Below are 18428 nucleotides of genomic sequence, written 5' to 3'. Positions count from 1 at the left end.
AACTGAGATGCAATGAGGCTAAAGAGTCTGACCAAAGGTCCACCACAAGGACATGGAAAGGCAAATTTTGAGCTCAGATATATATGACTGTAAAGATCAAATTTGTACCCTGAAAATTTGATCTGCCCCCACATTACACTTCAGTAATCTTGACCTTCTCTCCACAGCTGACTCCCAATCCCATGTGGGCCACATAGAGTCTCACATAATCTGCCCACCATACCCTTGCACTTGGGTAGGAAAGTAGAAAGAGCTTGTGCTTTGTATTCTAACCTGAATCAAATCTTCACCTCACTGTTGTTTTCTTAAATTCCTTATTTCTCCACCTGTAAAGTGGGGGCAAATAATACCTCAGAATGCTGCTATGAATAGCAAAACATCATGTGAAAGTGCTTAGAGCAGTGTTTGACAAATAACAGATATTTAGTAAATAGTTTTCCTTCTTTCTTCCCATGCAAGACAAAAGTCATCCTTCCTTACCAAATCAGCTGGCATGAAAATGCTTCCATGGCTCTCTGCTTACCACAGAATCCTTAGAAATTAACTCATTAAATCAAATAGACCTTAGACATGGATCTCAAAGGCTTCTAAACTCCCAGGTTAAGGCAGTGTATGCTGTGGGAAGTCAAAACAGAAGTCTATACATCCTGATGATGTTCTGGATCCTCTTTTTTCTGGCTTTTTTTTTTCCGACATGGGGTCTCACTCTATCACTTAGGCTGCAGTACAGCAGTGGTGCAATCTTAACTCACTGTAGTCTAGAACTCCTGGGTTCAAGCAACCTTCTCACCTCATCTTCCCAAATAGCTGGGACTACAAGCATGCACCACAACACCTACATTTTATTTTTTGTAGAGACAGGGTCTTGCTATGTTGCCCCAGCCAGTCTCAAACTCCTGGCCTCAAGTGATCCTCCTGCCTCAGTCTCCCAAAGTACTGGGATTACAGGTGTGAGCCACCATACCTGGGCTTTTTTCAGGCTTTTTGTAGCCTTATAGTGTCTATGACTGTAGCTTCTCTCTCATCTCTGTTACATAGTCCTGCCCCCCAATTCCAAAATACATTTTTATACAAGAGAACCCTAGCTCAGACTGCTTCTATGCTGTTTCTCAAAGTTGTATCAACTTATTCTCCTACTCTATTTTCCTACCAGGTTCTTTAACTCCCTACCAAGAACTTACCTATTGAACACTTGCTTTCAAAGCTCAGCTTAAATGACTTCTACCCCATGAATCTGCTCTGACCACTCTAGATGGAAGAGACCTCACCATCTATAGCACGGGCATCACTCCATTGACAGGGTGTAGACGCTTTTGTCCCTTGAGGCTGAAAATTGACCAAACGGCATGGTGATTTTTATACGGCATATGATTAGCAATCCCTTAAGCAGCCTCTCCCACCTTCATACTAAAATATCTATAAAGCCTGCAAAAGCTGAATTCTCACAAATGCCCTAAATATTGGGACCAATAGTCAAACTATTATCAGAATCAGGAAGAATTGTCTATCAACTTGAAATCCAGAAGTGAATTAAAAAATTTTAAAAACTATTTTCCCACTATAAATAGATTAAAATTCTTGGTCCATGAGTGGAACCATTCTTTGCTCTTCTTCAACTATTTGCCCTCTACTCAGAAGCACAGGAGCCCTGTTAACCACCACCAAAAACCAAAAAAGAAAAAGTGGAGTGGGAAAAAATATCCTTCTATTAGGTGGGCAATATTTTATGAGCATCTAGAATAAATGCTGTTCCCTAATCCCTAACCCAGTGATCCAAAAGAGTTAATAATAGGATGAGAAAAAGTTTTCAGGAACATGCCTCCCCAAAATATGTAGGGATATCAATATTCATTTTTTAAAACCAGGTGTTAGGGCAAATATCAAATTAACAGGAAAGAAAGTAATATTGATAAAATTTACAGTGAGGATATGACTACAAATCCCTTCAAATAACACAGTGGCTGCAATGTACAAGGTAAAAACTGTTAGAATGAAAAATAACAAATATGGTTATTGTGGAAGACTCACATACATATCTTAGGCTTTGACAAATCTAGAAGAGAAAAAGGAAATAAATAATAGATTGGAATACAGTAATATCTTGAATAAAATATACAAGTATAATAAGTGCAGATAGACACTTATAAACATATACACATACTCAAACTAGTTGCCAGCAAAATATCTGTGAAATATTTAGAAAATGTTGTTACAGTGTTTATCTCAAAAAAAAAAAAATCAAGAAGTTCAACCATTAAAAGGCCAGCCATCCTCTAATTTCCATGAGCTATAACTGGAAATTATAAGGAAAATAAATGTCCAAACACACAGATATCCATCAAATTAAAGTAGAAATTAAATTCCCAATTACAAACCATTTAGAAATTAACAAAAGTGACATTAGATATCATATTATAGAATGTAATCTGAGGCAGATTCGTTAGAGAACAAAACCTGACAGATTTTCCTTAATGAATTTTATTGTTGTTGATGTATATTCTAATAAATTTCCACTGTTTGAAATTAAGCTCAGGCCACTGTAATATTTCTTAATGTTGCATTCCAGAGTAAGTATTAAAATACCAGGGGGAATCATTTGCTGAGTCTAGCATCTACTGTTACTATCTTTACTCTCATTTATTTTGGCCTGTTGTTCCCTGATCTCCACTTTCTTGACACCATATTTGATCTGACACACACCTACAGCCCCTTTAAATGTAACAGTTCTTGTGAACACCTTCTCTGACTTCAATCCTCAGTCTCTCACAGCTGTTTTATAGTTACCCCTGGGTTCCACACAACTAATATTACTTATAAAAGGCATTCCTACTTTCTGCTCAGGATTCAGGGTCTGTATAAGTTGTAAGAGCATCACCTTGCCTTGTAACCTTAAAATTGTAACTAATTTTAAGGGACTGTGATTTCTTTTTTTTTTTTTTTTTTTTTCCGGCTGCTGCACCTCCTCCGGGACTGTGATTTCTGTGGCCCCTTATACATTTGCCACAAAATTAAATGAATTTGCATGTCAATTCACATATGCGTGCATATATACACACATAAATAGAGGATACGGAAGCCATCTTTTTTTTTTTTTTTTTGTATTTTTATCTATTGTTTCATTTATTTATTTAGGAGACATAGTCTCCCTCTGCTGCCCAGGCTGGAATGTAGTGGCACCATCACGGCTCACAGCAGCATCAACCTTCCAGGCTCAAGTGGTTCTCTCACCTCAGCCTCCCTAGTAGCTGAGACTACAAGTGTGGGTCACCACATCCAGCTACTTTTGTATGTTTTGTCTCTAGGGAGTTTCACCATGTTTCCCAGGCTGGTCTTGAACTCCTGAGCTCTGGCAATTCACCCACCTTTGCCTCCCAAATTGCTGGGATTGCAGGCATGAACTATCACACCCGGCCCCAGAAGGCAACTTCTAGGAATTCACTCAGAATATATAGCTTTTCCTAAATTTTTTTTTTTACTTTTCCTAAATTTTTCACTTAATATTATTAGCCAATCTATGATTTCTGTAATAAGTATATGTACTAATAAATTACAGCATTTTTTCCTCAATTTAGAGTTCTTTCCAACAACAAAATTGTTATTTTCCTGTAAAGGAGCTATGAGTAGTTGCTATGCCTAGCCATGGTGCAAAAAGAGAAAATGTAGTTGGTTGTTAATTCTGTAAAAGTTCTCACTGAATTGTGTGCATGTGCAGAAAGAAAAGCAATAAAGGGAATTATGTGGTGTTTAAACATAACATTCTTCTCCAATGTAGACGAGGGTCCAACGTGTCTCTTACATTGGACATGAGTAGCTTGGGGAACATCGAACCCTTTGTGGCTATACCAACCCCACGGGAGAAGGTAGCAATGGAGTACCTGCAGTCAGCCAGCCGAATTCTCACAAGGTCACAGCTGAGGGACGTCGTGGCAAGTTCACATTTACTTCAAAGTGAATTCATGGTGAGCCTTCTGCTTACTATTCGCCCTTCAGTAGGTATTTTGATACACAGGGCGCTAGAGACATATGGAAATGACACTGTTCTATCCTTAAGCAGCCTGCAATAAACAAATGGCAAAGTGAAATGGTTTTAGATTCACTCTCAGTCTCATCCACTGTTGACAAGTATTCAAACTGGAATGTAAGAGCTAAATTAAGGCAGAATCTGCAGGAATTGGCCAGGCAAAGAAGTGGTATAAGGGAGCTGGGCGGAGAAGGGGCATTCCAGGACAAAGAATAGTCTTGCTGTCACTGTCTGGGGAATTAAACTGTTTGGTTTAACTGGGACGTTAAAATCAAGGTGGGAAGTGGCAAAAGTTGAGCCTCAGAAGTAGAAAAGAAACCCAAGCCTTAATACATATTTAGGAACTTGAACTTTATCTATGTTTTAGAAAGATCAATTTGCGGTAAAGTAGGCACTAAAAGGGAGCAGTTGAGAGGCTCTAGCATTAATCCTGTGGAACTGCGGTGGTGGCCTACACTAATACCGTAGAAGAGAAAATAGAATCTGTAGGAATCTACAAGAAGTGGGATTAATTGAATGAGGCAGCCAAAAGTAATGGAAAAGTCAGGGATTGTTTTTGGCTTGGCCAACAGAGTGCATATGGTGCCCTTTAACGAAATAAGGAACACAGGCGGAAGACCAAGTGTGGGCTAAAAAGAATAGTGAATTCATTTTTAGACATACCAGTGTTGCTGGTGAAAGTTTAAAGCAAGATAACATATCTACTCAGAGAACATGAAGTCAGATTAAATCTTCTTAGGTCGAATTGTTGCCCAAGGGAAATAATTCACTTTATAAATCACCTTGCATCTTAAATCAGTTGCACATCTTAAGCCATAATGGTTGAGTACAATAAATTGAATATTCTAGGGTCAGTTTAGGTATTTGCAGCCACCCTAACAGTGAAAGATTCAACAATAGGTTGGATCTACTATTAGCCCCACCAGCTGTTGTTAAGTGTCCAAAGTAAAATACAAACATGGAGTTTTAAAACTCGGACTTTGTGGTGTATCATATTTTACATGTGAGGAAAATGAGACCTGTAAGAATGAAAGAACAAGTCAGTGGTCACACAGCTAGTAGTGCTTTTTTTTCTAGAACTGCAGACAGCTCTTTGCTTATGAAATAAGCCCTTATCATAGCCTGCTTCCCTGAAAGGAAATTGAAGGCCAAGAAGGAGTACCCAGGAGAAAGAGAATGCTGGAAGGTGACACATTGTCAGTGTGTGTCAGAAACAGGAGATGAGAAGGAAGAAGGGGAGAAATACAGATATTACCTTTGTGGCTTTGCCCAAAGACGCTGACATGCTTCAGATGACCAAACATGAACATGTGTTTTCCATTGAATATTCAAGAGTTATGCTTAGTTTGATAACTTGGAACTAAGAAGTTAAAACATTTAGTTGGAGCAGAGAATAGGGATAAATATCATGGATAGCTAACATAGTGCAAGCATGGAAAAAATATTTTAAAAGTAAGCTGGGACCAGGTGTGGTGGCTTGTGCCTTGTAATCCCAGCTAGTCAGAAAGCTGAGATGGGAGGATCACTCGAGCCCAGGAGTTTGAGGTTACAGTAAGCTATGATTGTGCCACTGCACACTGACCTGGGTGACAGAGTGAGATCCCATCTCTAAAAATAAGTTAATAAGCAAAAAGCTGTTTCTCTCTGTAGGCGAAGTCTCAAATTCATAGCATAGTCCAGCTTTTCTCAAATTTTCAGATTGGCTGAAAGCTAGAATAATTTGAATTAAAGACAATTTCTTCCATTTCAATGAATATTAGACTGTTAAATTTTCCACTGGAGAAAGTTTAAGTAGTAAAAATATTATTTTATGTGATCAAAGATTTAATATTTATCAGTCATTAAATAAAAGTTTTGTTTCACATTAATTTTATCAAAGTTAGAGAAAATACTGTTTTGTATAATCAAATCCTTAAACAAATGTTTGTTTGGACCCTTCTGTAAACTTTGGCTTGTTGCTTTCTTTGTCCTGGTTAGCTGCTGATGCTCAGCTTTTTAGATTTAATGTGCTTACATACAGCCAACTCTGTTCCTATTGTCCCCTGTCCAGCCACTTGAGGCACATAATGTATACTCTGACAGAATAAGAATATTAATCTTAAGTGGGAGAAACAGTGTTTAAATGCCCTTCACTGAAACATTCCATTTACAACTACAAATAGAACAGTTCAATTAAAAAAAAATATATGTCATCATCACCTGAGTTAACAAAAAAGCCCTTTATGTTTACCATTTTGGGAAAGAGGTTTTAGTAATCCTAAAAGAGCCACTATTAGTGTGAAAAGATAATTTATTATGGTAAAATTTTGGTACTGAACTTACATAAAGAGTAGAATATATTTGAATACATTGTTTTTTCAAAAATTCACTTTTTAGCATCTGTCTAATCATTCTAGCAACTATGTCACAACAGGATTCTTAAAATCTAACCAGTGTTATATGTCTCCTTACTGACTACATATTAAGCAATATTTTCTAACACACAGAACTATTTCTTAGAAGACAGGTTGTCCGGATGCAGCTGATATGTTTAGGAAAGGAAGGGTGTTGGTCCACCAGAGGTGGTAGGTCTGTTGTTTTTAAGTGGCTTTGAAGTCCATTAGAACTCTGGATCAGATGGCCTGCTGTGAAGATTTTCTTTGTGACAGTATTAGATACACTAATTTGATACCATTTATTTTTGCAGGAAATACCAATGAACTTTGTGGATCCCAAAGAAATTGATATTCCACGTCATGGAAGTAAAAATCGCTATAAGACCATTTTGCCAAGTAAGCTTCTTGATGTAATAGTTTGCATTGTATGGGGGGAAAGGGGAGGGATAGCATTAAGATAATACCTAGGGTAGATGATGGATTGATAGGAGCAGCAAACCACCATGGCACGTGTATACCTATGTAACAAACCTGCACATTCTGCATTTGTATCCGAGAAGTTAAAGCATAAATAATAATAATAATTTGCCTTGCAAAGCGCAAGTCTTCCTATTCACCCTTACCTCAGCATTTCCAATTCTTACAACACCCACATTCACACCAAATTTGGAATTACAAACACATGTCAATATGAATAATCATTAATGTTATCTGAGCTTAATGATTTTACTTTTTTACTCTTGTTATAATGTCCAGGTCACAATTCCAATAGACACATATTTTAAAATTTTGTTGTGCCACACGTTATGGCTACCTGATTTTAGTCAACGGGTCAAACAATTCATTGGGAAAAGGGAGTCTTTTCAACAAATAGAACAGAAACAACTGGATATCCACATGCAAAAAAATGAAGTTGGAGACTCAGCCTCACTCCATGTACAAACATTGACTCAAAACTGAGTTGCTATATGGACCTGGACACTCTAATTCTAGGAAAATATTACCCAAAAGAAATGAAACGTGTTCACACAAAAATGTTACAAAAATATTTATAACAGCATTATTCATAATAGTCAAAGAGTGGCAACCATCAGCTGAGAAATGGATAGATAAAATGTGGCATAGTTACACAATAGAATCAATAAAAAGGAACGAGGTACTGATGAACCTTGAATGAACTTTGAAAACATTATGCTAAGTGAAAGAAGCCAGACACAAAAGACCTCATATTTTATAGTCCGTTTATATGAAATGTCCAGATAGGCAAATCCATAGAGACAGAAAATATCTTAGTGGTTGCTTAGCATTAGGGGATATGGGGAATGACTGTTGAATGACCTGGTATTTATTTTGGGGTTAATTGAAATGTTATAAAATTGGTTTACAGTGATTGTTGCACAACTCTGAAAGTTTAAAAAGAAGTTGTGATAGCACACGAAATGGGAGGATTCTGTGGAATGTGAATTATTTCTCAATAAAACTATTACCAAAAAAAGTCACTGTGCATAACAATGACCTAGAGTCCTTGTTAGTCTTCTGCCCAACCCCAGGGATTTTGTTTAAGTAGATGTGCTGTTGAGCCCAGAAAACTACTTTTAGCAAACACCTAGGTGATTCCGATACAGATGAAACCAGGATCCACTTTGAGAATGTGGAACTAAATTGAGCTCCATGAAATTATTAATGTCAAGCAATGACCTGAATGCCACTGACCAGTAAGAAATAAGAAACAAGTCTATAAAATCAAGGAGGTCACAAACTAGAAAGGAGAGTCATATAAATGGTAATGATGCTCAGTGCACAGGACAGAGTACAGATACTGCCCAAGCAGTATAGGAGTTCAGAGAGGACCGAGTAATTAATTCTACCTAGAGAAATTAGGCAAAAAAAATTGAAGAGGAAGTAATATTTCCTATGACTAAACAAACAGATGTAGCTGGAGTTTTGGCAAAATCCATAAACATCTCATGACAAAGCTCAGGAAAGATGGAGCCACAAAGACTTTTTAAGTTTTGATACTGAAGTAGTAATCTTGATAATTTAGTTCATTAATTCACTCATAAGACATCAAATTCTTTATATCCATAGTAACAGTGCTATAATGAAATAAACTAATTAAAGAATTACTGTTAATATTGTCTTTGGCCTTCCACTTCTGGTGGAATTGGAAATACATTGTTAAACTGTAACATACTTTTAACTGGTCTATATGGTTAAATCTATTTACCTAAGGCAGAGTCACTGTTGAAAGTTATTTTATGACTACACTTGGCCTAAGGGGATAAAAGTGCTGAGTGTTAGTATTAGTAGTGTCTGTCTGTCTGTCTCTCTGTCTGTCTCTCTGTCTGTCTCTCTCTCACTCACTCTCTTAAAATTTTCATCTAAAATATACCAAACATCAGTAATAAGGGAATATACATCCTTACAATTATATATATCCAAATCATCATCTAATTTTGGAAGGATTTGGAAATTATTAGGATTATTTCAAAGTTCAGCCTTCTCCATTTCCTGCCCAATGGTATCAGACAACTGCTTCGTAGTCCTGTGTCAGCTTTTCCGTTCACAGAACTGGTTGGACTGCTGGATGCAGGCACCTGTGCTGACAGCTGATGTTGCAAATGATGGATTTTCTGTTGAAAATGTCTGCTGCCTGAATGCCCCACCCACCACCCCCGTTGCACAAAATATAGTTTAGGATATATAGCTTAGAAAAGTTATGCTGTTGGGTGGAAGTATCCAAAAAGCCTGGAATGAATACGCAAAGATGTTCTTTATGATTTTAGACTGTAATATGAGGTAGACTTGAAATATTACATAAAATGATGATTATTAAATGATCAAGATGTTAAACATTATGATTGTTTTTATAGTTTTAACCTATACTAAACTCTTCTTAGTTCTAAAAGTTTGACGGCTTGTATATAATAATAGCAACATTATACAATTCTGAGAATGCCTTGCAACAGATATGGATAGCCAAGAATCAATCATAAATAAATTGATTTATAATTACAAATTATAGCCATTTCTCTAAGGACAATGTTATCTTGGCTCAGATTAAAATGCTAGTCAAGTTTACATCAAATTATTTTGCAATGTAAATATGAGTGATGAAATATGTCTACATACTAAATAACAAAAGTGGTAGAAAAAATCATACATCAATAGGAAATTATTAGCACACAACAAAATATACTGTAATAACAAGTTTAAATTTCTCATTTTTATTTTAGATTCAGGGGGTACATGTGCAGGTTTGTTACAAGGGTAGATTGCATGATGCTGCTGTTTGGTTTCTTCTGATCCCTCGACACCCAGACAGTGAACATAGTACCCAATGAGAAGATTCTCAGCCCTTCTCCCTTTCCCTTTTTTTGGAGTCCCCAGTGTCTATTGTTTTCATCTTTATGTGTATCCAGGATTTAGCTCTCACTTATAAGTGAGAACATGCAATATTTGTTTTTCTGTTCCTGTGTTAATTTGCTTGAAAGCATGACCTCTAGCTGCATCCATGTTGCATCCATGACTACGTTTTTTTCATAACTGCATAGTGTTCCATGGTGTATATGTACCACATTTGCTTTATCCAATCCACTGTTGGACATCTAGGTTGTTTCCATGTCTTTGTTATTGTGAATAGTGCTTCGCCATAATAATGAATTTTATGCATATTACTTTCATGCAGTCAATGTATTTATACAAATATAAGATAATATAGGTACAATGCTATTTACTCAGGCCATCATTTTATATTTAAAATTTTAATGTCTAATAATGTTTTCTACTTAAATTATGTTTCCTTTTTTATTATATAAAGTGCCTAGCACAGAGTAGATATGCAAGTAAGTGAACCACTCATTAAAGCAACAAGTTATATAGCTAAAGCAAGACACTGGAATTAGATTTGATTTCCTAACCCAACAAAAACATTTACAATTCTTGGCAGGATATTTAATCTCCCTGTGCCATCCTTTATTCCCAAAAATAGTGGTAACAATACTCTTCTACAAGGCTCTTGAGAAAATTAAATGATAGTGTGCGTAAAATGCCTATCAAAGTTCCAACTGATAGTAAGCCCTGGGCCAGTGTTGGTTTCTCTTTCCCTCCCTACCTAATCGAAGGTGAATCCATTCCTCATCTCAGAACCAATTCCAGGAAGTAGGGGTCCCATCTATGTGTAGAGAAGTTTACAGTTCTAAAAGCAAAGTACTCAAGAGCCCCATTTTCATTCTTTTTTTCTTTTCCTTTCTTTTCTTTTCTTTTCTTTTCTTTTCTTTTCTTTTCTTTTCTTTTCTTTTCTTTTCTCTCTGTCATCTAGACTGGAGTATAATTCAGAGAGCAGTGGTATGATCATGGCTCATTGCAGTCTCAGTCTCCTGAGATAAAGTGATCCTCCCAGCCTCCCAAATAGCTGGGACTACATATGCACACAACCACACCCAGCTAATTTTCTGTTATTTTTAATAGAGTGAAGTCTCACTCTACATTGCTTAGGCTGGTCTCAAAGTCCTGAGCTCAAGTGATCCTCCCACCTTAGCCTCCTAAAGTGCTGGGATTACAGGCATGAGCCACCATTCCCTGTCCAATTTTCTCTCAAATTTTTCATGTGGTTTTTAAAAGGCAAGTATCCATATAGTCACCATCCTGCGTTGCCAAGATCAACTCTTAAATCCGTCAAAGATGAATATGAATATATCTTGAATTCATCTAAGAAAACCTTCTCATTCCTCTCACCCACGCTTTTGCCCATCACTAGCAGTGACACAGTTTTCTCTCATCTAATTGTTTTTTCCCTTGACTTCAAACCTCAAATTGTATTTCTTCTGGAAAGGAAATGCTAAGCAAAGAAAAGGCTTTTTACAAAATCGGATATGATACTAATGAAAATATCAGGATCCGGGTACCATTTTGTCTGTAAAATAGAAGACCTGATATTGATGAAGGTATTTTAGGGAGACCAGGATAGGGGTATATCATGTATTCCATATGCCGTGTGTGTGTGTTCAGTAATGATGAAAACAACATAAAAGAACATATGTGTGTATGTTCAGTAATGAAAAAAAAGGAAGGAGAGAGGAAGAAAAGGAAGGAAGAGAGCAAAAAAGGAATAAAGAGAAGGAGAAGGAAAGGAGAAAAGGAATAAACAGAAGAGAGGAAGGAAAAATGATCAGTGTTCAATTAATATTTGTAAATGTTATTGATTCTGACCAGATAAATTATATGTCATAAGCTAAATATTTGACATCTCAGAAGTACCTGTTCAGAAAAAATTATTGTAGTGACTTTGACAAACATGTAGACTTAGAATGAGTAACAAGTAAAAGTATAACTGTAGCAATGAAAATGATGATGATGATACATTTTTTTTTTTGGCTTTGTTTTTAGTCCAAGCTACATATTATAAATGTTTTTCTTAGACCTATGTTTCCCCACACTCAGTTATACATTGTATTCTTGCATTTAAAAGGAAGTATTTGGAGCCACACACAGTGGCTCATGTCCTGGAGTTTGAGACCAATCTGGGCAACATAGTAAGACTCCATATCCACACACACAAAAAAATTTTTAATTACTAGCCTGGGAAACATGGCAAAACCTCATCCCTACCAAAAAATACAAAATGTAGCCAAGTGTGGTGGTGCACATGTGTAGTCCCAGGTACTTGGGAGGCTGAGGCAGGAGGATCACTTGAGCCCTGGAGGTTGAGGTCACAGTGAGTTGTGATGGCGTCTGTGAGTAGCCACTGCAGTTCAGCCTCGACGACAAAGTGAGACTCCTCTCTCTGAAACTTTAATTAAAAAAAAGGATTTGGAAACCTCTAAATGCTTGGAAAATGTTATAAATTACTAATTTCCAACATCATTCAGCTTGACAGGGAAACTGTTTCTAAGCAGTTTTTAGATTTCCCAGTAAATCACATACATCATAGGCATTATAAAAACTGAAGGGAGTAGGCCTCTTTTCAAGCCAGAATGATGTAGGATGTTTATGGAAACTTCTAACAATCAGTAGATACTGAAAGGCATTAAAGGTTTCTTGTCCTCTTTGCTAAGTAAATTAAAGAAACTAGAAAGTCAAAAACAGGGCTTTAACTCTGTCTAATAGAAAGTAATTCTGACATTAAACCCTCTATGAACCACATACCAAATAGAAATCACAAAGGATACAAAAGTCAATTAAATACAACCTTTGCCCTCTAGGGCTCACCACACTCCATTGAGGACAGGCAGATATGTAAGCACTTAAAATACAAGATGGTAAATACTAAAATAAAACTCAGGGCTGGGCATGGTGGTTCACACCTGTAATCCCAGCACTTTGGGAGGCCTAAGCGGGTGGATCACAAGGTCAGGAGTTCAAGATCAGCCTAACAAATATGGTGAAACCCCATCTCTACTAAAAATACAAAAATTAGCCGGGCGTGGTGGCGTGTGTCTGTAGTCCCAGTTACTTGAGAGGCTGAGGCAAGAGAGTCGCTTGAACCTCGGGAGGCACAGAGATTGCAGTGAGCCAAGATAGCGCCACTGCACTCCAGTCAGCCTGGGTGACAGAGCGAGACTCCATGTCAAAAAAAAAAAAAAAAAAAAACTCAGGGGACCCAAGTAAAGAAGGGAATGCCTAATTCTGCCTGAGAAGGTCAGGGAGAACTTCAGAAAGACAGTATTTTCCAAATTGAGCCCTAAGAAATGAGGAAGGCTTTACCATGCAGAGAAGGCAAAGGAAACAATATGTGCAAAAGTATAAAATCTACAAGAACACAGAATATTTGGGAGATTGCCCTAGGTCCATGAGGCTAGATTATATGATACATGTGGGAAGCAGCTGTTGGTGAGGCCTTGGGGATGATCATCACAGATCTGCTGTATCTTGCTAGGTACCTCTCTTGGCATTCATCTTCTAGGCCTGCACTGTCAAGTGGAGTAACCAGAACCCACTTATGGCTATGTCCATTTACACGTAAATGAATTAAATAAAATTAATACTTTAGTTCCTCAGTTTTCACTAGTCACATTTCAGGTGCTTGATAGCTAGTGGCTACATTTTTGGACAGCACAGATGGATAGTATTTTCATCACCAAAGAAAGTTCTATTGGATAGGGCTGCTCTAAGCTGAATTATCAGAAAGTACATAGTTACAATACTTAAGTATATAAATACAGTAAATATAAAAATGAATCCACTGGACAAATAGGATTATATACAGTACCTTCTTGGAAATTCACAGGGTCCATTAGCATGCTAAAGACCCTGAGAAGTCCTGCAGTAAAAAGAATATGGTTCAGATTTGTTTAATCCAATGTTTCCTGTATTTATTTGGTTACTAACCTCTGTTTGTAAAAGATGACTTAACTTATAAGTCATATAATATAATTCTATATCTTGTGGAAATAATGATTTACAGATAATAAATATTTTGGGAAATACTGCTATGGGCAATTGGGAACTATGGATGACATTTAGACAATGGATTCATGTGATCAGATTTTGTTTTACAAGGAGCACTTTGGCAGCTATGAGGAGGATGGGTTGGAAAAAAGCAAGATGGAAGTCAGGGAGAGCAGGAGATGCTTGAGTCCTCGTCCAAGAAAACAGCCATGCAAACAGAGAGGCAAGACAGGCCCCAGGATATTTTAGGAGACAGAACAGACAGAATATGCTAATTTCCAAATGCACAGAAACTCTGCACGGACTGTAGAGCTGTGTCAGCACACCTGACCTAAATGATAGCGGAAAGCTATCAGGAACACATGAAGCGCATGAGAAGTTTCACAAACCTGTGGTCCATTCAGAAGGAAATAAATAGAAAAAGCTGGACTATAAATGAGGAGACTGGTCTGGTCTGAAGTAGGTATTTGAGAGCCCTCAGGATGTGCGTAATAAAGTCACAGGAATGAATGAGTCACTCAACAAGGGAGTATCAAGTGAGGATGAAAGAGAATTGAACCCTAGAATTAGCAACATGAAAAGGGGCAGATTAAATGAGTGGGAGATTGGAAAGAGGCCATTGAAGAGGTAGCTGGAAAACCAGAATGTTGTGTCCCAGAATCTAAGGTTAAGAGAAAACTTGAAAAAAGAATATACAGTCAACAGTTTTTGAATGCTTCAGAGAGGACATGAACAAAAATACCACAATGGGATCGCTGGGCTTAGCAACACAAGGTTCAGTGGTGACCTTAGCAAGGACAGTCTCTGCGCAGTGCTAGGGTTGGGATAGATTAGAGTGTACATGAGGAGGATTGAGTTACAAATGAGCATGGAGAAAGTGTGGGTATAATAAACTCAGAAGTTTGCCTGTCTAGAAAGAAAAACAATAGAACAATTGCTAGAGAAGGATACATAGAACTGACCTTTTTTAAAAAAATAGAAGGGATCTTTAAATCAATGCAGTAGACGTTCACTGAAGGTCTGCTATGTAAGATACTAGGTCTTACAGAGATGGTGAAAAATCCCCATTCCTATGTTCAAAAAGCTCAGAGTATACCAAGTCAAAGAAATCATAAAGAGATGAATTAGTTATATTAATGTATTCAAATGTTGGTAAAATAATTTCCATATTTTCCGTAACGCTTTAGTCCACAAAGAGTCTTTGAACTCTTGATGGAAAGTGATTTTAGAATTTAAGACAATGTTGCTAGCATTAAACAAATCTAACCAATATCAGATATTTTTGCTGTCAGTGAACAAACTGCTACATATGCTAACTAAAGACAGCTTCTTCCAAATAGTGAAAAACACTTCTGTCCAGGTCAGCTATTTGTTATAGGTCAGGAGAAAGGAAATCAGTGCAATAAGCAATTTAGGGCTATCCAGGCTGACCGAATCACTGTGTGTGTTATGGGACCTGAGGGCTTAGTTTTAGACTAAAAGATGATTACCTTTTGTTATGTTGCTAAAATGTTATTTTTTATAAAGCATGATAATTATTGGACATGCAAACTCCAACTCTAAGAACCCTAAATTTGACTTCTGAATATATGCAAACCCTAGATGTTTAGAATGTACCTGCTCTATTAATGCCCCCCTAGGCAGAACTGATTTTATGATAATACTATTCCTATCTCAAATTTTTTTCAAAAAAAAATTTATATAATATTAAACACAACCCAAATAACAGTGGTTTGAATAATTTAGAAATGTACTTCCCTCTCAAGTACACCTGCCAGGTTGAAATGGCAGCTTTGCCATGTTACACCTCTAGACTCCTCTCTCTCTGGTTACCTCACCATCCCCAGGGCATTGCCTTTGCATGGTCTGAGATCCTGATCACTACAACCACATCCCAGGCAGCAAAATGGAATAAGAAGTAGAGGAGAACATCACTCCCCACTTTAATTCCATGATCTAATAGTCACACCCATCACTTCCTCTCACATGCTACAAGTGAAAACTTAGTCACATGGCCACAACGAATGCAAGGGATGGTAAGAAGGGAAGTCTTAAGCTGTGCATCCTGCCAAGTTCCCAGCCAGAATTGGGATCTTATTGCTAAAGAAAGACAGGGATTGTTCTTAAAATACATATTTGGATGTGCATGTATGTGCCTTGCATACTATTGTGTGCTCGAGCTATTGACAGCAAAAATGCCAGAAAGTGCTACACATACCTGGCAAGAAGCTTTAAGGGCACTGTGTAGACAAAGGCTCCCGGCACACTCCCCCACAAGATTCTTGGTGGAGTGTGTTCAATAAGTGCTGTTGGCTCCCTGTAGCTTCTTCTTGTTGTTTCTGTGGTCTGCCAAGAGTTTTGATCAATACGATTGACAGAAGATATGTATAAACATTAAGATAATTTCACTCTCAATGTTAAAAATCAGCTCCATGGGTGTTCAAGACCCCTTGGAGGAGAAAGATAAGGTAGCAAAAAGCAGCCTACCAGGAGTCTTTCTACATTACAAAGGGTGTGATAAACTTTATGAGAGGTTTTACCAATAAGGGTAGATTTCGTTTCTTTCTTTTCTTTTTTTTTTTTTTTTTGGAAGGGAGGGGAGCTAAAGCTTATATTATTTGGAGATTACTCTTTAGTTTTATTTTATTTTTAACTGAAAATAACAGTTGTATATATTTATGGGGTACAATGTGATGTTTTGATACATGTATACATTGTGGAATGATCAAATCATGCCAATATTAACATATCCATTAACCTCATGTTTATTGTTTCTTTGCGGTGAGAACATGTAAAATCCCATCCTCTCAGCTATTTTGAAATATACAATATTATTATTAAAGTATAGTCCCCAGGCTGTATAGTAGATCACCAGAACCTGTTCCTCCTAAATGAAACTTTGTATCCTTTGACCACCATCCCTCCTTTCGCCGTTCACCCTGCTCCCTTGGCCTCTGCTAACCACCATTCTACTCTCCTATTCTATGAGTTCAACTTCTTTAGATTCTAGACATAAAGAAGATCATGTCTCTCTGTGCCTGGCTTATTTCATTTAGCATAATGCCTGTGAAGTCTATCTAAAGTCTGTCAAAAATGACAAAATTTTCTGCTTTTTAAAGACTAAATAGAACTCCATTATGTATAGAGATGATATTTTTAAAATCCGTTCATCTGTTGATGGACACTTTGATGGTTTTTAAATCTTGACTATTGTAAATAGTGCTACAGTGAACATAGGAATGCAGAAATCTCTTTGACATACTGACTTCAGTTCCTTTGGATATATACTCAGCAGTGGAATTGCTGGATCATATGGTAGTTCATTCATAGTTTTTGAGGAATCTCCACACTGTTTTCCAAAATGGCTATGCTAATTTACATTCTCACCAACAGACTACCAGGGCTCCCTTTTCTTCACATCCTTGCCAACATTCATCTTTTGTCTTTTTTGTAGTAGCCATTCTAACAGGTATGAAGTGACATTGTGGTTTTAATTGGCATTTCTCTGATAATTCAAGACGTGGAACATTTTTTCATAGATTTGTTGGCCATTTTTATGCCTTGTTTTCAGAAACATCTATTCAAATCTTTGTCCAGTTTTAATAGAACTATGTGTTGTTATTGAGTAGTTTGAGTTCCTGATACATTTTGGATATTAGCCCCTTCTTAATGTATGACTTGCAAATATTTTCTCCCAATCTGTGGATTTGCTGTGCAGAAGCTTTTTAGTTTGATGCAATCCCATGTATCTATTTTTGCTTTGATTGTGCTTTCAGGGTCATATCCAAGAAATTTTTGCCCATATCAATGTCATGGAGTTTTGCCCTGGAGGCACTCTAAAAAATGACTACAACATTACAAATACAAAATAAGATACAAGGTTCTTATTGAAAATGGCTCATGCAAGTGAGGGTCAATCTGCCCCTGCCCAACAACTGTGGGAAATGTAGAGATACATCTATTAAAGCTCTAGGAGACTTAGGGGAAAATGACGTGCTTTTGAAAGTTTGGTGCTAGCTTCCGTCTCCATAGTGTCTACATTTTGAAAGCTCCGTAGGACAAGACTGAGATTGGACTTGTTTCCAGGATGCTCTGAAGAGGGTAGTTTGTTTCAGTACCAGTAGCCCCAACATATCTCTTCAGGAGGAATTTTGATAAGTTCAAGGCCCATGTCCCAAAAGGTTTCCATGCTGATGAGCAGAGGACCACAATTCCTTGTTCACAGTCAGGTTATATCCTGATTCACACAGCCCTTACCTATTCCACTGTAAGTACCCCTGTAGTCACCATACTTCTTTTAGGTCATCTAAAAGGACATGCTAGGGTCTTTTGCAAAGTGTTTTGGTTCAAACTGAATGAAAGCCTGCCTCTATGAACAGGATTTTTGGATGCCATCTAAAGCTCTTCACACTGATTTCCAGAATTTATTGACATCCCCTAGACTTCTATTGCTTCCATATGGCGTGATCAGGAACTATTTTACCTGTGGCTTATAAGATCAGATAAGCATCTTGGTCTTCACAAGTCAATCTAAAGCTTTAAGCAGAATGGAAATTTCTCTTGCCAAAACCAGATCCGTTATCGCTCAAATCCACTTTATCCATCCCTGGATAGAAGCTCCTATTACTGAAGCTCCTATTACT

At 37.3% G+C, this 18428-nt stretch overlaps 1 protein-coding gene across 3 annotated transcripts in view; it reads left to right on the top strand.

Annotated features, from left to right (window-relative positions):
* Nucleotides 1-18428, top strand: part of PTPRR (protein tyrosine phosphatase receptor type R) — a 292025-nt gene that overhangs the window by 221281 nt on the left and 52316 nt on the right. For all 3 annotated transcript variants that reach the window (XM_032295669.1, XM_032295671.1, XM_032295668.1), the window contains 2 exons: nt 3773-3959; nt 6708-6792. In XM_032295669.1, coding sequence (XP_032151560.1) covers nt 3773-3959; nt 6708-6792 — 272 coding nt within the window. The remainder of the gene's footprint in view (nt 1-3772; nt 3960-6707; nt 6793-18428) is intronic.

The sequence above is a fragment of the Sapajus apella genome, unplaced genomic scaffold (assembly GCF_009761245.1).
Source record: "Sapajus apella isolate SASKATOON/1434 unplaced genomic scaffold, GSC_monkey_1.0 scaffold2, whole genome shotgun sequence".
Lineage (NCBI taxonomy): Eukaryota > Metazoa > Chordata > Mammalia > Primates > Cebidae > Sapajus > Sapajus apella.
This window is presented reverse-complemented; position numbering and strand designations above follow the sequence as displayed.